General features: G+C 38.3%; 2 protein-coding genes across 15 annotated transcripts in view; both read right to left on the reverse strand.

Annotated features, from left to right (window-relative positions):
* Positions 1-6,346, reverse strand: part of CSRNP3 (cysteine and serine rich nuclear protein 3) — a 98,772-nt gene extending 92,426 nt beyond the window's left edge. The window contains exon 1 of the mRNA XM_063400608.1: positions 6,210-6,346. The gene's annotated coding sequence lies outside the window, so the exon portion shown is untranslated. The remainder of the gene's footprint in view (positions 1-6,209) is intronic.
* A 2,915-nt stretch (positions 6,347-9,261) lies between these two features.
* SCN2A (sodium voltage-gated channel alpha subunit 2) overlaps positions 9,262-25,698 on the reverse strand; it is a 54,734-nt gene continuing 38,297 nt past the window's right edge. For 10 of the 14 annotated variants that reach the window (XM_063400603.1, XM_063400599.1, XM_063400596.1 and 7 more), the window contains exons 17-26: positions 25,275-25,395; positions 24,770-24,924; positions 22,537-22,710; positions 20,342-20,464; positions 15,326-15,607; positions 14,717-14,770; positions 13,494-13,631; positions 12,756-12,860; positions 12,324-12,594; positions 9,262-11,395 (exon numbers count right to left, since the gene is read on the reverse strand). In XM_063400603.1, coding sequence (XP_063256673.1) covers positions 10,200-11,395; positions 12,324-12,594; positions 12,756-12,860; positions 13,494-13,631; positions 14,717-14,770; positions 15,326-15,607; positions 20,342-20,464; positions 22,537-22,710; positions 24,770-24,924; positions 25,275-25,395 — 2,619 coding nt within the window. In that variant the 3' untranslated portion in view covers positions 9,262-10,199. The remainder of the gene's footprint in view (positions 11,396-12,323; positions 12,595-12,755; positions 12,861-13,493; positions 13,632-14,716; positions 14,771-15,325; positions 15,608-20,341; positions 20,465-22,536; positions 22,711-24,769; positions 24,925-25,274; positions 25,396-25,698) is intronic. The other 4 variants (XM_063400601.1, XM_063400602.1, XM_063400605.1 and 1 more) reach the window with 2 other exon arrangements.

Raw genomic sequence — 25,698 nt, forward strand, 5'->3', positions numbered from 1 at the left:
CAAGTGGATATTTGGATGAAGTTATTACTAAATACTAGGTTGCTCTTTCCTGTACGATCCTTCTCCAGCAGAACTGGTTGTTTGGATGAGTAGCTCCAGTTGTAGTGGTCAAAGTGGGGTTTTTTTCTTTTTCATGATTCCATAATAATCCCACATCTGTGTGTGGTGACAGTGGCAGGGGGAAACAGAGGCCTCCCAGCCCAAACCGTGAAGACCAGTAGGCTCCTGCCAGCTGCCTTTACTTTCCAAATCTGTTTTTAATACATCTCAAAATTACCTATCACACGTCATGAGGATAAATTTCCTAGATGTACTATTCAGAGGCTTTTACAACATTAAATTATCCAGTTTACCTGTGCTGTTTTTTTCAGCAACTGCATAATTCCCATTTTCTTTCTTACCAGTTACACAACAACCCAAACTAAACTGTGGGGTTATGGCATGAACTTGACACATCTGGCTTCTTATTTTGGAATGAGTGCTCAGAAGGGAAAACAACAACACAGAAAACCTATCTAACTTAGAAAAAATGACCCAAGCAGAGTTACTCTATCAAGGCTTATCCTATTAGCTATTTGGTTCAGGATACACCCTGAACATCCCACACCACTTGTGCTTATCTGAGATGGTGAGAAACAGACACTGAAAAACACACAAAATTATTGCCACTCTTAATAAATTTTAGTTTGTGAATCAGATGCAGTATTTTGAGATCTTTCTCTTAAAAAATCTAATGTATGTCAGTTAAAGAATTAAATATTTTATGAATGCATCTTGGAAACAAGTTCAAGTCAAAGTAAACATCAGCAGAAGCATGGCAAGTCCTGAGCAGCTAAACTCTCATTACTGTTTATAAGCATATACAATGTTCACAAATATATAAGCATACAAATTTCTAGGCATATACAGTGCTCTCCTGCTTGTTGAGACTGTATCTGGAAGACAACATGTTTTTCTATGCTATCACGACATAAGGCTTGACAATTTTTTCAAAATTTCTTATACTATGTAAAAAATTAGTACAGGTAACTCTATTCTTGTCAAATAGGAATTCACATTTAGGTGTAAACATATAGGCAAAACACAGATGATTAAGGAGAGGAATAGCAGAGTGCCTGATCAGCTTCCAGTGATCAAAATTTCTTCCATAATAAAGAATATTTATACTCCCTTAAACCAGTATCCTGCTTTGCATTACAAAAATCCTTGTTGCCATGGGAACTGCAAAAGAAGCCAGTTGTGACATAGCAAGACTATAACAGAAACAAGTCTGCTGTGAAATGACCAACAAGCCAGGGTTTTGTATAAAAAATGCTTGAGTATTTTCAACCTGAAAACAAAAAGCTGCCTCAAATCTTACTTCCAAATCCTCCTTCCACAAATATCTTGCAAATTTTCACTAAAACCTGATCATATATATAGACATTGTTCATACAAAAAGAGGTAAATTTGTATTTCATATCTACTACATTCAGTGCAAAAATACCTCCTTCCATATGTGTCTTTTCCAGATAAATTTGGTACAAAGTGTACATTAGTAATTTACATTACTGTGCTTTGTGTAGAGGGACTGAGCAAACAGATCTCAAAAAACCAGAAGAGACAAAAGACTAAAGCACACAGACACAAAGAAATAGTGCATAAGACAAGCTATACAAAGACAGATTCCTAATGCAATTACATAAAACAATATTTCAAGGGTATACATGCAATGTGCCCTTTGTATCTGTTCCCACCAGGTAATAAAACCCAGTGCTTGATTACTAAAATAGACCATCATGCCTTTTGAGAAGGCTGCTGGCACTTCAAAGCAAAGTGAAAAGCAGTGTCAAACCCAGAGTCATGCAGTTCCCACTTGAACACAAACAGTTTGCAGAAGTGTGAATAAAAAAACCCAACAGGCTGATCAAAAGATCTGTGTAATAACATGGAATTCATACTTTCAAACATATCAATTTCAGCACCTCATTATAATCTTATCGAGACACTAGATTTATTTTCCTGTCAAATACCTGTAAGATACATAATGTCTTGACAACACCACACGAGAAGTACTGCACTGAAATGATGTGACCTTTAGGTGCTGATTTGTGACACAACAATGAAGCTGGGGAGAATCCTGAGGGAAGCAGTTTCACTAAACAGTTACCTGCAAAAACTACTTTTATATGTCAAAGCAGTCTCTTATATGCTTAAAATAGCTTTTAACATTATAATTACTTAAGTATCAGATTATGACTAATTTAAAAAGAATCCTAGGAAACTAGGTACAAGTTTTATCTGCAGACTGGCTCATGCTTCCAGATTGCTTTGCAGAACCATTAATTAGGAAATACATTCTTTTTTATCTGTTCTAACAACAGTTGCTTACCAGACAGCCCATTATACAGAATGTATTATCACTGAAACCAATTAGTTTAGATTACCTTCATTTCAGCCCCCCCTCCTGGAGGGCAGATAAGAGCAGCTATCTGCATTTTGGCCGTGCCCACTCTCCTTTTTGACCTAGCCTGCACACTCCAGCACAGAACGGCACAGGTTCTCACAAAATGCTTGGACTAATCAAGAACAACTGAGAATATTGAGAATAATGGAAGGCATTCCCAACGGAGAGGGTAGTTGCCTGGGAAATGGGAAATGCAACAGGCTTTTCTTTCTTACCTGTCAAAGCAAAGCCACAGAGTAAACAGGATGAAGGAGAGGGAGAGCACCAACACTTGCATCTTTATTAAGGTCTGGAAAAGTATTTAAGCTGGCCTCAAGAAGTCAAGCAATTCACCCAAAGTGAACCAGTTTAGTGAGAAAACCTTTAAAAGGTAAAATTTTGCTTTCAGAATAATGTGGCATCATTCATTTGACAAGTTTTTATAATTAGCAAAAATATAAGCTTTCTTAAATGGGTTGTGGGGTAACAAAGTAAGAATCTAACACAATACAATGATGGATACTAGAAACAGCAAAAAAACAAAGGAAAATATTAAATCTTCTAGATCATTTTACATGCACGTATCAGTCCTTCACTTAACACTGCCTCTATTTGATGAATCCTTTTTCCAAAACCACAAATGCTCTATTTTTCAGATTCCTACACACATCAGGAAGATGTCTTCACTGCCAGAGACATCTGTGAGTGACTGAAAAGACTGATGTCTGCAGACACTCTGGAGTGCCTGTGTGAGGGGCAGGGGCAGTGAGGCACCCCCCACCCCAGGGCCTGCATGCCAGCCCTGCAGTGGCTGCCAGTTCCCGGCACAGGGGAGGCAGTGCCCCATCTCCACCTCTGGAGCCCTTCACCCAGCTCCTAAGTGGCCAAATGACCACAAGTGTCACCTGGGGGGAAGAGCCCGGGAAGGGCAAGGGGTGTTCAAGGCCAAACACAACGCAATCAGATGTCTTGACCCTACTTCCTCTCGGAATTTTTATCTGAATATCACTGCAATCCAGGAGTTGGTACCGATATGTGTCCTTTTCTGTATCTTTTCTGTCCTTCTTTCCTTCATCTTCTAATTCCCTCTTCTTGGAATTTGAGAACGTAAAACTTAACTAGCTTAGAGTTTGCTAAGTTGAATGGGCGAAGTTAAAGCTTTGAAAAGTTTTTTATGTTGACTGAATGCTGCATTAAACCCTTTTTAAAGTTTCTTTGATCTTCAAACGTTGCCAATAAAGTTCTTTTTGTTGTTTTGATCTCTTGAGAATACCCTGTCAGTGCTTCTCCTGTGGGTCTAACTTAGAGTACATGAACAACTGTAAGCCCTTTTCAATGGCTCATCCAGCGAGTTGCTTGGGGCCTTTACAGCATTCAAACCTTCTTAGTCTCTGGCTCAACATTTCTCTAAATTAGTGTGCTGGGTTTGGCTGGGATAGAGTTAATTTTCTTCACAGTATGTAGCATGGTGCTGTGTTTTGGATTCGTGCTGGGCACAGTGTTGGTAATTCAGGATGTTTTTGTCATTGCTGAGCAGTGCTCACACACACTCGATGCCTTTCCTGCCCCTCACACGGCCCCGCCAGTGAGGAGAATGGGGCTGCACAAGGAGCTGGGAGGGGACACAGCCAGGACAGCTGCCCCAGCCGACCACAGGGACATCCCACACCACAGGTGTCACGCTCAGCACACAAACCTGGGGGAAGAAGGGGATGTTTGGAGTGACAGTGTTTGTGTTCCCAAGCCACCGTTACCTGTGGTGGAGGCCTGGCTGTCCTGGAGATGGCTGAACACGGCCTGCCCATGGGAGCTGCTGGATGAGAGCCTTGTTTGGCTTTGTTTGTGTGCACAGCTTCTCCTTTACCTACTGAACTGCCTTTACCTCAACCCACAGGTTTTTGCACTTTTACCCTTCTGACTGACTCCCCATCCTGCTGCTGGAGTGAGCGAACAGCTGTGCAGCATTTGGTTGCCAGCTGGGATTAAACCAAAACCCATCAGTCACCATCAACCACCTGTAGAAGATATCCCCAACAGAAAGTAAACCAAACCACAGTTCAGCCCCATTCACCCCCCTTCACTTTGAACAAACAGATTGATGTAGTGCATCCATCCAGTAACATCTGTCTGTGGTTAAAGCAAGCTGTGCTACCAGTGTGACAAGTGCCAAACAAGGCTGTCTGCTGATCTGTAGTGTCTCTACAAGGCCATTTGTTTCCAAAATACAACAATTTACAATAGTGAACGTGTGTTGTAACACACATTACAACCTCCTGCAGTTGCTTATTGCTTATTCCTTCCACAGCTGTTGTGATCCAATCACAGAGCCAAGAAATAATTTTAAATTGTCATTAGAACACCTCACAGAAACAAAGATCTAAACACTAAGACACAAGACCTATCACAAAGGTAAATTCACAGCAAGGTAACAGTGCATGCTGCAAACACTTCTCAGACTATTACACAAGTAAGGGTCCCCACAGAGTGAAGAAACCAGTAGACATTCAAGTGCTTTATATTCCATATATACTACCTAACTCAAAATACCAACAGATTTCCCAAGGTTCAACCAAACTTCCACCATGTATTGAAGAAAATTCTATTTATTTCATAGTAAAAGCTAAATAGACCTAAAAACCTTTATGATGTGTAAGACTTTAAAATAAAGCATGCTTAGTCACAAACTATCCACATTTTCTCATTTTGCTGCACTTAATTGCATTCTCTAAAACAAATGACGATATTTTTAGTGACTAGTGAGGGATGTCGATGAGCTAACCTGAACTACTGTTCAAACAATAAACACGAAAATAACACATTGAAACAATAAGCACAGATAAGAACAAAAGACATACAAAAGGAGCAGACCTTTCCTTACAGTTAATTTTTTAAACTTGTATTCTAGAGATTACTGTAGCCTGCTTTCCTCTGATAAGACTAAAAAGCACGTAAGTTGTTCTGGAATCACCCTAGGGTATGTCACTCTAGCACCTCTGTCCTTGTCTTTATTTATGTTGCCACTTTTCAGGGTAAATATACTGGAATTTACAAATCTCTCAGAGCTTTGTTTTTTCCACATACACTACGCAAAAGTCCATTCTCCAATTTGCACACGGATAAAGTAAGGGTGACTAATGTGGATGTGAAATTTTTTGTGGCAGCCTTTTGTTAGCAATCTTTCCCCAGTAAAACATATCCTCATTCAGAACACTGCAATATATGGTGAGTATAATTACCCATTAAGTGTGAAAGAACATGGGAAACTGAGCATGTTTTGCAGCCTGAAGCAATCTGTTCATTATTTAGCTCTACTAGCCTGGGTCAGTCACTGTCTCTCACAACTGTTTGTCTTCCTGTCTACTTAGACCAGAAAATGTTTTAGACAAAGAATGAACTGGAGGTATCTCGTTGCTCTAGAGTTCGCTGTGCTGAGCGGATATAGAACACAGTTTCTCACACAGAAGCAGTACAGCCTTGCAGCACCCCAGGATCTATCCAGAACCGCAGACTACACAGAAATGCCCCGAGACGTTTCGCATTTACCCCGCTGTGCCGGGGGCAGCCGGGGCCGGCGCGGCTCTGCCCGCGCCCTCCGCGCAGCGAGGCGGCCGGGCCCGGGCGCTGTGCGCCGGCACCCGCGGCCAGGCCCGGCCGGGCACACCCGCACAGCCCGGGGGGCTCCGAGCCCCTAGGCGCAGCTGCGAATGGAAGTGCTGGGCCAGGGACAGCACCGAGGGACAGCCAAAACCCAGGGAGCCCCAAGGGGTGCCGCAGGCCGCCTCACCTCGCATCCCTTTACGCCTCAGGTGCCACGAACGCCACGAGAGACAGGCGCTCTTACGGGCGAGGATCCGGTAAGCCTCCGTTCCGGGGCCAGCCGCTCTCTCTGGGTGTCTCACAGACGCAGATGCCAGCGGGGTTTGTTCTCCTCACCCAGATCTCCCAGTTCCCGGCTGGCAGCGAGTGCGCCGGGCTCCACCGCCGCCTCTGCGCTTGCACACGCACTGCGCTTGCGGCTGCTCACCTGAGCCCGCGGTACCCCGGCGCTGCCCGGCGCCTCCCGGGCTCGCCAGCCGCCCCGCGCCGGCAGCCGCCACCAACAGGAACGCCGAGCGCCCGCCCTCCATCGCCGGCAGAGAGCGCGGCGAGCGGCGCTTCCCCCGCTCCGGGGCGGGGTAACCCCGAGCGGCTCCCGCGGGCCGCTCCGCCCTCCCCGGGCCGCCCTGGGCAGCGGCTCGGCCCCCGCCTCCCGCCTCCCGCCTGGGGCTGGCGGTGCCCGGGCAGCGGCCGCGCCCTGCCCGCGCCCTCACCCGCGCTGCGGGCACTGCCCGGCCGGGACCGGCGGGCGCGGGGCCGGGGCAGCGGCGAGGGGCAGCCCGCGGGGGATGCTGTGGGGACCCGCCCGGGCAGCGGCGGTGTCCCGTGTGTCTGTCACAGGGCTGTCCAGCACAGCTACACATCCGTTTACAAAACAAACAACAAAGGCAGGGGTACTCAAGGAAAACCACAGCTGCTTGTTGTTTGAGGCAATTAATAATTTCTTTCTTTATGCTAGTCTTCTGGTAAGCACAAACCCCTCTCAGACACACACTGATTCTTTTCAGTCTAAGTCAGACAAATACATTACTTATGTACCTGCAATTTTTTCAAGACCTTTCTCTCCACAAAACCAACCAAGCCAACATGAAACTTGCCCTTTAATTACACTTTTTGGATTTTGAATATGTTGGATTTTGGATTCATTCACCTCTCCCTATCTTACACGGTCCTGACAATTGTTTTTTTATAGCTGAGGTGAAAAATCTAAGTGAAACACTGCAGCCTAAGAGCTCAGTACATGAGAGTAGCAATAGTCATTTTTAGAGGAAACAACCTCAAGAGACCATCAGTGGTTGAAAATTGTGGAAAGAACAGATGAAAGGCACACACCATTGCACTGCTCCCTTTGCAAGTGGTTCTCCTGGGATGCACACTGAAACCTTGGAGTTCCACATCACACAGAGCCCTGGGTACATCTGGTTTTCCCAATACTCGTCAGAGGATCTGATAAATTCCACATCTGCACATCTATGATGATTGTTAGTTTGTGCTTTTAATTTGTTCAGTGTAACCTTCATGGTATTACTTTAAATTTACAACAGGGAAAAGTTCTTCTTAGAAATAACACTCAAATATGATTGCTACCTAAAAATTTGGCTCTCATATCTTAGCCCAAATTCATAAATAATACTTAGAAAATATTGAGATAAATAATTTTTCTTTATTACACAAAGATAATTTTTCGCTTCAAATGTAAAATATAATTGATATGATACATACATTACAGCCTTGGTAGCAAGAAACTTCCTTTAATACCTGTTTTTCGAGTTGTCTCAGAATACCTGATATGAAAAAGGGATTGAAGCATCATGAGCTCTTAGATGTTACCCTACTAGGATCCTGAACAGGATCAATAACCTCAAGAGTGTAAGTGTAAATCATGTTTAAGATCTTTCAGAAAGCATACAGCCTCAATTTTTTGTTTTACTTTTCAAGATCTATTTCTAAGACTTTATATATTTGTATTTTATTTTCATAGCACCTCTTGATACCCAATAGTTTTTAGTGGGGATAAAAAAACAACGACAAAACCATTAAATACAATAAAAAATGAAATCTTTATTCTTTTGGCTCAACTGTAATGTGGTTTACTGTTCTTTATGGTAATAGCATTTTCCTGCATGCAGTTCACCGACACACAAGTCAATATTTTTGTAAAAGGAGGAGTCAACATTGAATTTTGCTTGTGTAAGAAACACAAAATGTCCTGATGTGATCAATTATACAAGTTTTCTATTTAATTCCTGTGGGAAAAAAAAAAAAACATTGTGGATCCCATATTATATTTAGAACAGTTCTAGTGCAGCATGAATCAACAAGAATAAGAATAGTCTATGTAAACAAACACTGGTAAAGATTTCATGAATAAAAAGACTACCTTGAGACTTCTGATGCAGGCAGTGCTAGAATTTTAAACAAATCCTCCCCACCACATTTCAATGACAAGTTATATCTATTTGGAAGCAAGTGCATTTTGGACTCAGTTTTAAACTTATTTCACATTAAAATGTGTGCAAAAATACAGTACTAATAAAAAAGCAGAAACCTAAAGCTACCCCATTCTTTCCTTTGTTTCTTATTTTGTGAAGTTCTTGAATTAAAAAGTGCTATGGATAGAAAGTAATAAAAGTGACAGTAACATCAACCTGAAGATAATTCTCATTTCTTATTTTATGTACAAAACGCTGAAAAATAAAATAAAATGGTATTTTTTACAGTATTTATATTTTCTTAGAAAATTCTATCCATGTAGTTTTCAACAGATTAAGCAGTTTGCAACATATCCTGTACAGTCTGACTATGCACCGTACAGTAGTCACTTAAAATTTTAGAATGCAAAGCAAGAAGCTCTTAAATAACTCCAAACTATTGCTTGATGTCGTGAAAGAATGATGACCAATTGAACAATTTATTTCACTTAACCACTGAGCTATGGCTTCCCATATTAGACTTAACAGTGGAAGGAGTAAAATTACAGCAGCAAAGGCAAGATAAACATGCATCAGTGATAGCTTCCAAACTATCTATAATGGTACAGAATATTTCATATTAGCTGTTGAGAGCTTGCAAATTACACTTACTGTGGTACATATTTGATGCAATAAATATTGTGCACATGTCATTATTTGTTTGCTCAAACATGCACCACGGGATAAAATAACTATTTACATAGAGGGTACTTTTTTAATCAACACATATAATGACAACCTTGCTGAGAGCAGAAGATGGCTAAATGATACTGCAGGGTGAAGCAGAACAACTTCATAATCCTTAAGTTTTTGGTAAACTCAATTTCCCAAGGTCAGGTAAACTGTTTTCTGCAGAAGAATACTTAGAAGTGGACTCCATGTCTGTTGGTAGAATTGTTATGCAGAGATTGTTCAACTATTGTTAAATGACTTATGAAAAAATAAAACATCTGTTCTATTATTGTAGACTCTATGGGACTTTACAGGCACATTGAGAGTTGTCTGGATGAGATACTGGATGGATACTGTTATTAAGCACCTCAACATACAGAGCCACCCTGAAACATGGAAGTAGTCAGACTGCTGCTTTGTGCGACGTCATGTTTTCCCATGCATGAACTACAAGTGCAGCATGCCTTCATGCAAATCACTTCTGTCTGTACATTATAGAGAATCCGAGAGTAGAACACCTGGTCCTCATACCCCCTTCCCCAACATAAAACCCATTTACAAAAATAGTCACATATAATAGTAAACAACCTGTGAATTAAAAAATGATAAGTTCACCAACACTGATTTTTTTGTAAAAATATGGCAAATGTGACTGTTGAAATGCTAACAGTGGATACAATTTTTGTACGGTGTGTTTCATGTTAAACACAGAGATTCATAGGTTTGCACCTTTTTTTTTTTTTTAACTGGTCCCTACAGTCTGGTTGGCCATTTTATCATCTCTTCAGCAGTGTCAGCTGGTACTAAAAACAACAACCTCCTGTCAAGATGTTACCCTGTTTTACAGAGTTGCAGTTTGATGACGAGAGGTCACTGTCTTGCTATAGGCACTGACCTTATATATATATAATTATATATATATATCTATATACGTAAAAACTGACAGTTTGGCATGTACCTCCTACAGGAGTCCTGTTGACACAAATACATACTTTTTCAGGCTGTAAACAGTTTATTACAAACAGTGTTCTATGTTACTTTTTACTTTCCCTGCTGTCTTTACCTTTATCTTCTTTTTCTGATTTGTCTTTTTCATACTTATCCTTGTCTGGCTTTGTTACACTGTCATAAGAGGGTGGGGAGGTTGTGGATGGGGTCATATCTGTTTTTTCTGGAGTGGAGTTCTCATTTAGTTTATCCATAATCATATCTTCTTTCATGGGCAGATCATCTTCCTCTTTACCTTTATCTTGACTAAATATACATGATACTTTTTTGACTTTTTGCCTTAAAAGGTGGCGTCTGTAAGCACGCTGAATGATGACAGCAGACACCTCCTCCTGCTTTCGTTTCAGTGTGGTTGTAATTGGTTCATAGGAGACTTTAGAAGGATTGGCTGCCATGAACCGATCTTCCATCTGTATTCTGAGGGCGTCCATCTCCCCACTTTCCCCCAAGACACGCTTTGTGAAAGCAAACAAGATGTCAAGGCAGTGAATTCTGTCACCGCTCACCATGGGCAGATCCATTGCAATAAGCTGGACTTTGTTTGGTTTTGCTATGAGAAGAGGTGGATCTAAGGAAGCTGCAAAATCTGATAATTTACTGAACTCTATGAATTGTGTTGCATCGGGATCAAACTTCTCCCAGACTTCATAGAACATCTCAAAGTCATCCTCACTCAAGGGTTCAGCGCTTTCTTCAGTAGCAACACTGAAGTTCTCCAAAATCACAGCGATGTACATGTTCACCACCACCAGAAAGGATATGATAATGTAGCTGACAAAGAAGAAAATCCCAACAGAAGGGTTGCCACAGTCACCTTTCACAGAGCTCCCCGGATGATCTTTATGAGGGTCACAGTCTGGCTCCCCACTGTTGAGGATTGGGGCGAGCAAACCGTCCCAGCCAGCGGACGTGGTGATCTGAAACAGGCAGATCATGCTGTTGCCAAACGTTTCAAAGTTGAACATGTCGTCAATCCCAACTTCCCTCTTGACATAGGCAAAGTTGGACATGCCAAATATGGCGTAGATGAACATGACCAGGAAGAGCAGCAGCCCAATGTTGAACAAAGCAGGAAGAGACATCATCAAAGCAAAAAGCAGCGTGCGGATCCCCTTGGCGCCTTTGATGAGGCGCAGGATTCGACCGATTCGGGCAAGACGGATGACTCTGAATAGTGTGGGAGATACAAAGTACTTCTCAATCATCTCAGCTAAGAACATACCTAGAAAAAAAAAGAAGTTAAATCAGTAAAGATTATTATTACATTTAAAAACCACTGCTAAAGATATATTCTACAAGGATTGTAGAACTTTAGGAAGAGTAGGATACTTAAACAGATTTTTAGGAATTAGCAATTCAGGTTTTTTTACAAAACCTTTGTGTTCGGCATACTTTTTTAGGACACACTGATAACTAGTGTGTATATATTACCAAATGCTGAGATCAGAGGAATACCCTTTTGTTTAATTGTAACAAAAATAATCTCAGGTAATCTGAATAAAGATCATAGTATTAAAATTCCAATAGTATTAAAATTCCACGTAATCTAGTTAGGTTATTCAAAAAAATATGTATACTTGAAGAGAACTGAGATTTCTTAATCATACATAAAATAACATGAACACAGGTTTATTACTAATGACAGAAATTCAGAACATAAACAAACTGATAAAAAGGGTTGTTATAATTCACAGACGAATAAAAGAATTGAACATTGTATTATATGCCTGAAAGCAGAAAAATAACTATTTTGATACAAAAATAGCAAAATTGATTTGCGTATTAAGGAATACTTAAAAGTTAAAATAACACCATTTTTACTGAAGTTCTTTCTAGCTTGCTGCTTGATAAAGCAAAGATTAATGGACTCTTTCACCTGCAACTGTCACTGTAAGTTTATATCAAAATTGCCCTTCATGTATGTGTAGGAATCTGCTGATTTTAGAATAAAGATGATATAATTTCAACCAATAAAAAGGTAGGAGTTTATGAAATCTCTTGCTGAAAAAATTCTTACTATACCTTTCAGTTATCTTATGGATAAGACTTTCTAGTGACAAAGTTGAACCAAAATATAAATAGATTTTACATGCCAAAAATATTTCCATTTTCACAGAAATAGACATTTTATAAAAATGAATTGCTCTTACCTACTATGGAGAGAATGACAACCACAAAATCAAAAATATTCCAACCTATAGTAAAGTAGTAATGACGAAGTGAAACCAATTTCAGGACAAATTCTCCAGTGAAAAGCACGATAAACACCAGGTTAATCCAATATAAAATGTTTTCCATCTCTTCACTCTGATCATCTGTTTCTACCATCATTGTGACCATGTTAAGGCAGATGAGTATCATGATGCTGATATCAAATGCTTGTTTTGTTACAAAATCAAAGACCATGCCTTGGAATTTGTTCTGTGGCAAAAGAAAGAGGGGAAAAAAGGTATTTCAGATGAATAAGGCTTTTCTTATATCACATTATTTTTAGCTTACAACTTATTTCAGCCTAAGGCACGATAGAAAAAATCCAATTTTTAAATAGATGTAAAAATGACAGAAAATATTTTTATGCTTACTGCTGGTCGAGGTATAGGCTTTTGTGGTTTCTTTGAACCCAATTTTTTCATTGCATTGTAGTATTTCTTCTGTTCCTCTGTCATAAAAATATCTTGACCTCCAAAGTAAACCCAAGAGACAAAAACTGGTTACAATCATGTATTTTTATTCATTACTCATAAATAATATTAATGATCGCTCTTATTCACGTTCTCATCTGTTGGAAAATTTAGGACAGACATAAAAGTCCTCTTTTATGATTTTTATATTAAGTATAAAGTTACAGAAAGTGTTGAGTTTGGCAGCTGGAACACTGATACCTTTTCAGGCAGTGTTGACAAAACACAAAGACTAAAGAGGGTACAAATAAAGATAATAGAATGTTTATTATCAAACTCCAGAAATCTATACTGCTGAGTATACTACCTTCTGTGACATGAAGGTAGTATAGCACAGTTTTTATAGCTAAATTTAGCTGTTTCAATTTAGCCTTTTTATGAGTCAATTAAGGCTTCAGTTTCAAATCCATATCTTTACAAAGATGACAATAAGTATTTCAATAACTATGGAGAATCATAGATTGTCACTTGTCCATCAAACCCTCATCAAACCAAACCATAAACTTTAATAATTTAACGTATTTACTATGAAGCACTCTTAACTTATCATTAAAAAAATCTTATGAATAAAGTTGTCATCAGTGGACCAAAAATAAGCATTTTTTAATGTTCTTTTCAGAATAACAATGAAGTACTTATCTTCTTTTTCTGCTGGTTGAAATTGTCTATGATGACACCAATAAAAAGATTCAAGGTAAAAAATGATCCAAAGATGATAAAGATGACAAAGTAAAGATACATGTACAGGTTATCTTCATACTTTGGCTGATCCAAAACCTGCAAAAAAGGCATAGAAACTATGCATTAGTTTAACAGTGAACACAAAATATCTGCTGGATAGAATTTAGGGCTCTATCACTGTGACCTTTGGTTCTTAAGGTCACATTCTTACATATAGTCCACTGATCTTCAATCTACCAGAAGTTACATTCTTGAAAAAGGACTTTGCTATCAAACCTGATATTTCATTTTAAAAAATGTAACTGGCTTGTATGAATGTAGAATAAATACTGAAAACACAGTTGTTTTAAACTACCAAAGTTCCACCTGTCTGAGTGTACAGACAACAAGAAACACCAAGTTTTACATCTGAAGAATTTTTTGCAAATCTTGTGGGAGGCTGGTGTTGTGGGCTTGTGGAGATTTCATTGCTGCAGGTGCTTAGGAAACTGCACGGGATTATGGAATAGAGGCATCCAAGCCATGTTTTGACTAAATATATTTTCTTGGTAGAGCTATGCACTTTCACTATACTGCAATAGACCTCCTGCTGTGAGTGCAGCTAACAAAAAAAAAAAAAAAAAAAAAAAAAAAAAAAAAAAAAAAAAAAAGTTTTACCAGTATAGTTTATTCAATTGTCTGCTTAGAGCTAGAGGAAAACTTGCACCAAGGGAACAAGGGGTAGGCCAAAGGGTAAGGTACAGGTCTAATTAAAAATAAGCACTGTGCCCGAAAGAAAGGAGTCAGGCAGCTTGCAGAGCACAATCAAAGTCTTAAATATAAATAAGATCACTATTACAAAAAAAAATCCTCTTTATATTGGTGTCTGTTTCCAAATATAAAGAATGGCTCAGTGCATAATGAGAGGAGGAAAAGGTATTTCATGGCAATAGGTAAGTGTGTTGTAGGACTGAGGAACTATGATACAAGTGTACCACAGAACAGGTAATCCTTTAGGACTGCTACCCTACTTTCGTCGTTTCTTGTATTTTTCCCAGGGTTTCCATATTCATTAACTACAAAATTATAGTAACTCTTTGTTCTTTCATGTTTACTGTAATTTCTGAAAAATGTTAAAATTACATTCTCAAATCTCGGAGCTCATACAATCCAAACAAATGGAGTCAAGGGACTATACTTACATTACGAGAATCCACAGCTGCATACATGATATCCATCCATCCTTTAAATGTAGCCTATAAAAAGAACACAGGTGTTTAGGTCACACTTCTCCTGGAAAATGGCTTGTCAGAAGCATTTTTGAGGAGCTGAAGACTAAGTGTCTTTAGTACTCATCATAAAAACCAGCAGAGTGCAATCATAATAGCTGACTCTTGCCTTCTATTCTATGTTTTATTCATGTACAAGAATCGCAAGCCAATTCTAATATCTCACTATAGAGGACACAGCATCTTTTCAGACAAAGAGCTTTTGTCTATTATGAATAATATCTGATGTAAAAGTGGGGGTTTTTTGTGCATAAGCATTAGAGGTTTACTTGATACAGATTCAACACAGCTAAGGTGTATTGGGTTTGAATTACATATTTTTTGTCATAGTCAGTATATCCTCTAGGCTTTGTGTCATTTCTGTAGAATCATGGATTTATCCCACACTTCATAACTCAAACCAAGAACTGAGAGACAAAATTTTTAATTTAAAAAAAACCAACCAAACCAAACCTTTTTACTGTTTCAAGTAAACAACAGAGATATAGAAAGAGAAGTAGAAATTAAGGACTGGTGACTTACCACTTGGAGCAGAGAAAGGTAGCCAAGGCCTACGTTGTCAAAGTTAACCTTCACATTCTTCCACCGGGCAGTTTCATTGTTCTGTATGAGCTCCTCACATTGACTGAAGTTGTTAATTTGGCTGATCTCAAATCTCTCATCGGTTGTGGTGTTAACACAGTAGTAAAACTTTCCAGCAAATAGATTTACTCCCATTATACTAAATATCAGCCAGAATATAAGGCAAACAAGAAGCACATTCATAATAGATGGAATTGCTCCTAACAGGGCATTCACCACAACCTGGAGTACAAATGAAACCGAAGAGAGACACTGTAAGGACACAGGCACCAGGATCTTACAAATGCTTCATCAGCCTCTCTCAAATGTAGCATGCTATTATAACTCTAATACCTGTGTTATACTTCAATTATTGAGAGTAACAAGTCAGAAAAGCAGTATAGAGAAAAGATAAAATGCCAAACTTAATTAGAAGGAAAAAATACAAATAGTAGCAAATGGTAGCTTTAAATAATGGATAAAATAAGAACCAGTTAAAAAAAAAAATAGGAACAAGAAGTATTTATCAGTGCTTTTTAGAATATTTACTTAATGTATGTCTGCAAAACCATAATAATTATAATCACTGATTGAATCAAACAAACCAAATTTTTAATATTACATGTTTACTGGATAAAAAAATCCAAGTTCAAAGCTATTATTGAGCAAATTTCTAATTGAAATGATCTTTGAGTCCTTTTAAAAATAAAACCCATTGACAAAAACACATTCTTTTGGATGTTTACATATAGAATCAGAAAAGTAGAAATGTTCAAACCAGGAGAGCTATTGGGTATCTGAACACACAAGAGCTGTTAGTGTTCAGACAACTGGCAGATAAAACTTGAAAAAGAGACTTGATTTAATTCCCAACTGAATTTTGGGAAAAATCAGGCTTCAGGAAAGAAAAATGTGAAAATGATTTAATGTGTGATGATGAGCAATGATTAAAATCATGCCAGAATGAAAATAAAGCACTAAGGAAAATAAAATTTGGGAGAAAGTAGGTCCATTATGAATGAGAATTATTAATTTAATGATGGAATCAATGATGAAAAATTAGTTAATTCCTATTTTGAATCTCTCTGTAAATAACTCAAAGAATATAAAATTTGTTAAATATAGAGCACTGCTGCCAACTTTGCCAAAACAACTGAATCAGATCCTTAAAACTTAGTGAAGTCTGTTTTTTTTAATGCAAAACACTAGCTATAACTTCGATGGGATTTTATATAATTAATTTAGTTTATACAATGTAAGTAATAGGGTAGATTCTCTAGCATAATAAACTTATGGTTTCTGTTTGAAATACAAATATGTAGTGAAGGTCTATGAAGTATTTTGGCATTACAGTTATATCTGCAACTAATACCAGCTGCAGAATCAATGAATTATAAAATTAGTCATCCAGGTAGATGGGCTTTCATTCCTTGTCCTTTTACAGAAGAGAAAATAAACCCTCTGAAGATCAGATAGGTGATGAATCACCATCATGTGTACTATAAAGCAGAATTGGGCTCAAGGAAAGGAGAAATTCCTGGTTTACTTTCAGGGCCCTGTTCCTGTCAAAACACTACCTCTTTTGGGTAAGACATACTTTTAAGAGCCTATAGGACTTCAGTGAAATTATTGTTATATTTAAGTTTAGGAACTGGATCAAATTAAGGTTCTTTTGATGTAAACTACTCCATGACTCTATAAAACCACAGAACGGTGCACAAGTCCAAATCTTCCATGCTTTTTTGTTTGTTTGTATCTTTTTCCCCCCACAAATTGTAAATCAAGTGTTTTAATAAGTGGTTATTGCTAATGAGGAAATTTAAAACAAATTAGTGTATTTTCTCAATCATACTAAAAATCTCCTTAGCAGTACTTGTTATAAATTAATAAGCAAAAGTAATATAGAATGTTGTAAGTCAGTAGCTGGGTAGAGAGGATTCCCTGACTGATGGATAAATCTCTTCTGACTATTTCAATGGTGCTGTCTTATGTTGACAAGCTTGTACTCAGCACTGTGAACCACATGACTCTGGAAGGCCATAAGACATTGTTTGGCCTAATAAACAGTCTCATAACAATGCTGAATTAATTTAAATTGGAAAATCATGAACTCATTTATTTTTACAGCAATTTGACTGGAATAATAAATGGCAAGATCATTTTTCCCAAGTTGTGAATATTCATCAAATATATTTTTCCCCAATATATCAGATTTTTTTATTTAATTGACAGTTATCTCAATTCTTTTACTCAAAAATGTAAGTAGGTTTCTTAAATGCAATAATATCATCCATCAGGAACGATTCTTGAGCTATAAAGGGATAGTTAATGAAGTGAAAATATTTGTCCTCGAGCTTTCAGTCTCAGTACACCCAAGAATTTTGTTCCTCTTTCTGCTGCAGCTGCAGGACCAGTTATGTTCTTTCTTTAATTGCTGAATTTCTACAGCTGACCTACTTTCCCTGGTATTAGTCTGAGTCCTGAAGCTATAGAGAACCAGCTTGTGATACGAGTCATTTGAAGACACTCAAAACACATGGCTGAGCATCACTGAAAACACTGATCCCGACACCTTCCAGCTTCTACTGGTAGTAAGGCTGTGAGAAAAAGGGGCTAGGCCTGACAGCAAATGAAAGCAGGGGAAGCATAAGAAGGACATCAAACCCCTTGTTTTCTAGTTGAAAGAAAAAGGTATTGGTGCCTAGCACCATATAGCAGTGAGTGATACTGCTTGGGACAGAGTATGGACAGATTAATTATATTCCCACAGGCTACTTTAACGAAGTACCAAGTGCAAATGAAAGTATAACTTTCCTAGCAATAACAGTGGTGGGAAGATGCAGGGGGAAAAAAAATCATGTTTTTCATAGGGGCAATTTTTTTCTATTAATTACTGCTTTGAGTGGGCACAAGTCCAAATCCGAGAGAATAGTACAGTGAGTTAAAGATTTTATATGTATTGAACAGAATGTTCTGCTTGCATATGGGAAGTATAATGATCAGTGGAAGTAAATTTGAGCAATGTCTATGGAAATATATGCTTTGTACTGCAGTGCCATATTTTCAGTTCATACATGACAAACACCAATGGAATGATTAGGTTATGAACACACGTCTTCAATTTCCATGTATCAGACCTTAAAATGTTCTCATATTAATCTCTTCATCAACTTGAACAACTGTATATTTAAAGATACTAATCTTGGAATTAATTACTTTAAATAAGGCAGATTTCATTACATCCATTGGAATATTTCAATAGTTAATTGCCTAACGAAATTATGGGTCACATGTCTACCCTTAATTAATATAACTTCATCTACTACTTTTTATTGTATTTTTTGCTAAACTCATAAGTCTTCTCATCTGGGTATTGTACAAAGAGATACAGTTGGGAGATCAGGATCAAATCCGTAGGTGAAGTTTATACCAACATGGAAGTCATGGGATTGACAATTACCCATAAACCTTCATGACAAGATTATTGGTTTTTTAACTTGCAACAATAAATTGCCACTTAAGCAATTTTATTTAAAATCGGAAATATTTTTTTCTTGAGTTTTTTATTTTGCTAATCGTTGTCATTAAAAAAACCCCCAACAATTAATGTGGTTTTAGCGAGAAAATACTGATGATTTACACAGGCCTTACCTTGGATATAAACACCCCAAATTTTCAAATTTGCTTTAGTAAAGATACAGAATTTTTTTGGAGGCAAAGAAATGCTATTTCCTGTTTGAATTTATAACATTTCATCAAAGCCCATTTCCTTTTTCGTTAAAGTCTTCCCTTACTTTCCACACACAGAGAGTATGACGTTTCCTTCAGAAGATTACCAATTTGTAGCTGACTTTCAAATTAGCTAATCAGCTTATCACCTGGGGTGCCAAAGAATAGTGATTGCAGGAGGGAGCTCACACAAGGATCCCTTTTAATTATGGCAGTAGGGTTCCAGTTCAGGTGCATCTGCTGATGCCCACTACAGCAGAATGTCCAAGAGAGACAGATGGACTCTGGAGGTGTAAGCCAGACATCGTCCTGTGGCTGGAGCTAGAAATATCTACCATATCTGGTAGGAGAGAAACATTGCTAGATCTTTCGAGACATAGCAGAGACATCTGCCATGTATGGTCTTTGTCCACTTCAGTGCACTAAAGAAGTGATTTAAACTAACCACTTTGACTTTGCAGAGACAGACTGAACGTGCCCTGTCAGGCAGCTGAGGGTCTCAGCTGTGGGAACTGACGCGGTGATAATGAACAGCTGGGGACAGTAACTTCTCAAGTATACCAGCAAAAGTCTATGTTTTCAGGCTGCTTAGGGGTCTATAGGTTATAATCAACATTTTACAATCAATATGGAAAGCAGTAAGCAACCAGAAATCATAAAACCAGCTCGATGTCTTACATTCTAGGGAAGTTTTCTTAAACAGAAAGAGAGGAGGTATTTTAATAGTGCAAATTTACTTATTAACATACAAATTAATTATACAACTTTTAGTTCTAAAAGACATACCCAATTCATATGCACAGATAATTATGTTAAAAGATAGAGACTATGTATGATAGTCTAAACTGGTACAAAAGACACGTGTGCATGCATACATGGGTGTATGCGCACTCTTTTAAGAGGAAATATTGGAGGGTTTTTTTAAACTCTTCTGACTAGAGCAGGATGTGTTTGTATAGGATAAATTCAATAAGAATGCATAGATCCATGCAGTTGATAAATCCTTGGGCCCTCCATGAAAGTATGAAAAATGGTGAAAGGCCAAGGAGACTCATTAAGTGTAACAATATGTGCAATAACACATGAATTCATATAAGCAGATGAAGCCTTTTGCTTATATGTTAGTGATAAATGTGAGATATACAGGATGGTAGTGTAGCATTTCTGCATGGATTGGTCGCTGATTATTCTGCATGCATTGTTTCCGTGGATGCATGCATTATTTCAGATTCTTTCACGTTGTCTTACCCTCATCCCTTCAAATCGCGACAAGGCTCTTAGAGGTCTCAAAGCTCTTAGTGTCCTAAGGGATTTAATCGCACCAAGTTCTGAGTAGCCCAAGGCATTAGCTGTTAAGCTAACCAAAGAGACCTACACAAAAACAGAAAGGCAATATTGCTCATTCATCTTTATATCCTTCCGATACATATGGTGGGAATGATGTGTGCCCTGAACTTCTCAAGAAGATTCAAGGCTGGACCTCTTTCTCCAGGAAGCCCTCTATAATGCAGAAAAATCTTTATGTCAGACAAAGTAGAATAAAAGTATATTCTAGGTACCTGTTGATGAAATCATGTTGGTAGAATGGTATAAAAGTGCCGTCTACATTCACATAAACCAGTCAACATTTGGTGGGATTTAAAGAAAAATGAAGTCACATGCAAGAACAAAACACCCCAAAGCTGGGTGAATTGGAATGGACAATTTAGGTCAGGACTTCCCACGGTATCTTCAGAACTTGATGAGAATGTAAAAGCTCTCAAAAACCACATCCAGACATTGCTTTTGGTCAAACGTAACTTTCTAGTGTCCAGAAAAATCTTATTCAACAGCCATAGCTACCAGTGCTGTTCAGATTTAACCAGACTAATCAAGACTGAGAACCAACTGTTTGTTAGACAATGGTAGAAGCTTCACTGTTAGGGATATCCACACTTCATTACATTCCCTGTGACTCCTTTAACCACTTCATCAATTCTGGCTTGCATAACGCTGGTCTGGTCTGCAGGCAGATGAGTAAATAAACTAGAATAGCTGTAAAATAAATAATACAATTATCTTTCATCAATAATCCTTGGAAATGTATTTCTAATAGCCATTGGGAAGGAGTGGCCCTAATAAATCAAAAATAAAACAAATCACCTTCTATTTCCCTCCATTTAATGCCCTTCCCTTCCATCCTCCAATTTCTCTCAATTCTTTCATCTCCAAATAGTTCTTTTTGCTTTTTTATTTCAATGCCCTGATTAAGATTAAAAAGAATACTTCAGATATTATTTTTTTATTTTAAAAAATTGCACCAAGGCATGGTTGACATGGAAAACTAATAAAGCTATTTATAAGGGTCATAGAAATAACTGAACCACAGATTATCAAATAAGAATTAAGTATTTGTTGATAAATACAAGCTCTATTGTCATGGCAATTTACACATAGGATGACTGAGCCAATACATGTTTTACAAAGGTATAGACTCAATCATAAAATATTATATGAGCATATAGTCATATCTTATCATAGGATTTCCAATGGTGGTCTGGATTTACAAGGTACAGTGTTTTTCAAGCTCTGTGTAGTAAAGACCTCAAGATCTATCCCTGCAGTTTTAGGGAGATATTTAGCAATTTCTAAAGAATTCTGGTGCTTTTCATATTGCACAAATAGGTGGTTTAAGACATATTCTTAACTTGCATCCCATGGGAATTACATCTGTAGACCTGAGAGATGCCTATTAACACAAACACAAGTCAGGCCGTTGGGGATGGAAGGGAAATGACTATCTGCTATATGGTCAAAGACCTGTAGTCTTCCATTTATGCTACCCAGTACTTTACGTAGATTGTTGAGCATGTAGACGTGAAACAACAATGCACTTCCCACTAGGTCTCCTTCAGACAGTGTGTATCTGCTCCTTGGTAGTGCAGCCTTTGGAAGTCATGTGGGAACCCACTCTAGGGGGGCTCATCTATGGTTCTCTGGAGTGTCTCTTTGAGGTCACCCTCATGATACAGTGAAAAGTGCAAGGGTACTGAATAGTACAATGAAACTGAAAATTCCTAGCAGTATTTCCCTTTCATATTGCACAGAGTAAGTGACAGGACACTTACAGTAATTAATTAGAATATTAGAAATAGTTTGAGAAATTGCATCCATATACAAAAAAACTAAAGAGGATGAAGAACATCTTTTCTATACCACCAAAAAAGATAGTAAAAGGCATCATTTCAAGAAAGAATTGCAACTTCATAAAAGTAGAGAATTTCAACAAAACATCTCTAGAGAAATAAGCATATCAATTTTTTTTTCCATTGTGAACAGAACAATAAACCATATCGTCACAGTTAAAATAGAGTTTTTGTTGACTAGAACAGAAATCTTATCCTGAAAACATAATATTCTGATTTTTAAAGCCTGTTGTACAGAACATGAAAAAGAATACATACATCAACAATCAGGAAGTCCAGCCAGCACCATGCATTAGTGAAATAGGTCTGAAAGCCATAAGCAACCCATTTCAAAAGCATTTCCAGAATGAAGATATAGGTGAAAACTTTGTCAGCATATTCCAGCATGGTCTTGATAGTTTTACGTTGCTCTATGTAGATATCTTCAAATGCCTGTGAAAAAGATTTTTGAAGATATAATTATATGCCTTCACAATTTGCAGTATTGTATAGGAGTGGCCAGGAAAAAAATTGAATTGAAAAAATATACATAATGATAAGGCATGTCTCTTTCCCTCAAGTATAACTTTGGCTTTCACTTAACAATTTTCATAAAGCTGAATCCAAACAATATCCATCTTTCAGCTGAGCTGAACAGCAGTACACAGAAATTACTGTAAGACCAATCTTGTTTCCATAATGTTTCTCTGGCCAGGTTTTGGTAGTGGGGGGAGCTAGAGGGGTGGCTTCTATGGGAAACTTCTAGAAACTTCCTCCATGTCCAGCAGAACCAATGCCCGGTGGCTCCAGGACAGACTCACCGCTGGCCAAGGCCAAGCCAATCAGGAACGATAATAACACCTCTGTGACAATATATTTAAGAAGGAAAAAAATTATTGCACAGGTGGAATTGCAGGCAGAGAAGAGTGGAGTGCGAATCTGTGAGAGGAACAGCTCTGCAGATACCAAGAGCAGTGGAGAAGGAGGGGCAGGAGGTGCTCCAGGCACCAGAGCTGAGATTGCCCTGCAGCCTGTGGTGCACTCTATGGTGAAGCAGCTGTGCCCCTGCGGCCCATAGAGATCCACAGGGATGCAGAGATCCACCTGCAGCACGAGGAGGAGCCCCATGCTGGAGCAGGGGTATGCCCAAGAACAGGCTGTGAATCTGTGGGAAACCCATGCTGAAGCAGGCTCCTCACGGGGACATGTTGACCCATGGAGAGGGGAGTCCATGCTGGAGCAGGGGGCCCAGTAGGACTTGTAGGACCAGGAGGATTGAATCAGGCTGTGCCTGAAGGCCTGCATCCCATGGAAGAGGGACCCACATTGCAGCTGTTTTTGGAGAACTGTTGCCTGTGGGATGGACTCACATCAGAGGAGTTCATAGAGAACTGTTGCCCGTGGAAGGGACCCCATGCTGGAGCAGAGGAAGGACTCCTCTCCCAGAGCAGTGGCAGAAACAATGTGGGATGAACTGACCAAAACTCCCATTCCTTGTCTACCTGCACTGCTGGGTGAAGATGTAAAGCCAGGAAGGAGGCAGAGATAGGGCGAAGGTGTTTTTAAGACTTATTTTACCTCTCATTATCCTGCTCTGATTTTGCTAACAATAAATTCAGTTAATAGCCCTAGGCTGAATCTGTTCTGTCCATCACAGTATTTGGTGGCTGATCTCTCCTGGGTTTATCTCAACCCCTGAACCCTTCATTATATTTTCTATCCCTTATCCATGTGTGGAGCTACAGAGCCCCTTTGGTGGGTACCTGGCATCCAGCCAGGGTCAACTCACTACAGATAGCAACGGCTATTGACATAAGGATTTTCTTTGTGGGAGTTATAAATTTATATTAAAATTATATGAGGGATTTAAAAATTACTCTGTGATACAGAATTTTTGAGGAATAATTGAAACCAAACTATGTATACTAATCCCCAAAGCAATCCTAAATAGAGAGAACTGTCTTGTCAAAGGAAAATGTTTACATTGACAGTGACTCACTGTGCATTGAGCCAAGTGTAGCAAGAATATTATATTCTGCCCCTGCTATGAGAAACCAATTACTCCAATACCTACTCAATGCAGCTGATTTAACACCAGTCTGTGAAATATCTGATGGAATTGTGTTGGCACCTTCCTCCTCAGTTTGACAATTCGATTTGCTGCTGCTGCTAAGTTCATAGTGCAGCTTTGTTTTTATTTAAATGTGTATTTTAAACAAAAGCTATTATCATCAATATTAAGACACGTGAACACCAGTCTGATAAAACTAATTTCTTATTTCCATTAACACTACATTTTGAACTTACCAAACAATTTGTTTCACAGCCCACAAGCAAATTCTTACATGTCCTACAATATATGCCAAATATGTGCAGATATAGTTTATATTAGAACATTCATTAATTGGATATCAAATTCTAATTTATTACCTGTAGCTATGTGATTAACTGTTATTTTAAATACTTTTTGTTTGAAATCACAACAGTCACAATAGTTCCACACTTAATTTACCAGAGCACCGCTGCTGAGAAGAATCATGAAGACTATGAAGGTCTCAAACCAGTTGTGTTCAACAATCTTATAGCAGGTTTTCCTAAGATTCCACCAGATTTTCCCCTTTCCTTCTTCTACACTGACTTGACAGCATTTGAATCTCCGTACACACCCTAAATGTGATAATAAATTTTGAGATGTCAGAATAAAGTAAATATTTATTAGGAATCACAATGAATGGCAATCATTTGGCTTATTTCAGTGCTACCGCATTAGATCCTTATAATTCCTCTTTGAGCATTTTTGTTTAGTATTTGAATTTAAAGCTCTGTATCTGTTGCAATACCTTTGAAAGAGAGAACACATGAGAACAGTAAATCTATGGCAGCAACACTGAAAGAATTACAAACAGAAACAGATATTACAACTATAATCACTCCTTTTGATTTTGAATAAAAAGAGAATCCCATTGAAGTCAACACAATGGGGTCTATTTACCTTGCCTGTATTTTGCTTTGCCTACCTTCTGTAAAACAAGCTTCTGGCTCTAGAACTTCTTCAGGTTCTGCTTCTGGCTGTTCACCTTCTGGAGGTAGTCCAATATCAACTGTGCTGCCTTCTGATGAACTGGAGGCATTCAATTTCTGTGAACAAAACCCCACATAATTATTTTTTTTCCAGTTTTATTGTTTTGAAGAGAAATTAATGTTGGAAATGTATATCAAAATATTTTGAATGTATTCAGTGCTGTAGTACTAAAAAACTTCTTATCTGCAATCTATAAGGCCAAATTGCTCTACTACAGGTGAGGTCACAAGATTAGAAACCACATAATGTGCATTTTCCCTATTGAAAATATTTTGATATTTTGATATTTTCATACAAGGAATTGCTGAAATTACTAGAGTAATATTCTGAGCCACACACGAGAATTTTGAAGTGAAATT

This window comes from Prinia subflava, chromosome 6, assembly GCF_021018805.1.
Source record: "Prinia subflava isolate CZ2003 ecotype Zambia chromosome 6, Cam_Psub_1.2, whole genome shotgun sequence".
Lineage (NCBI taxonomy): Eukaryota > Metazoa > Chordata > Aves > Passeriformes > Cisticolidae > Prinia > Prinia subflava.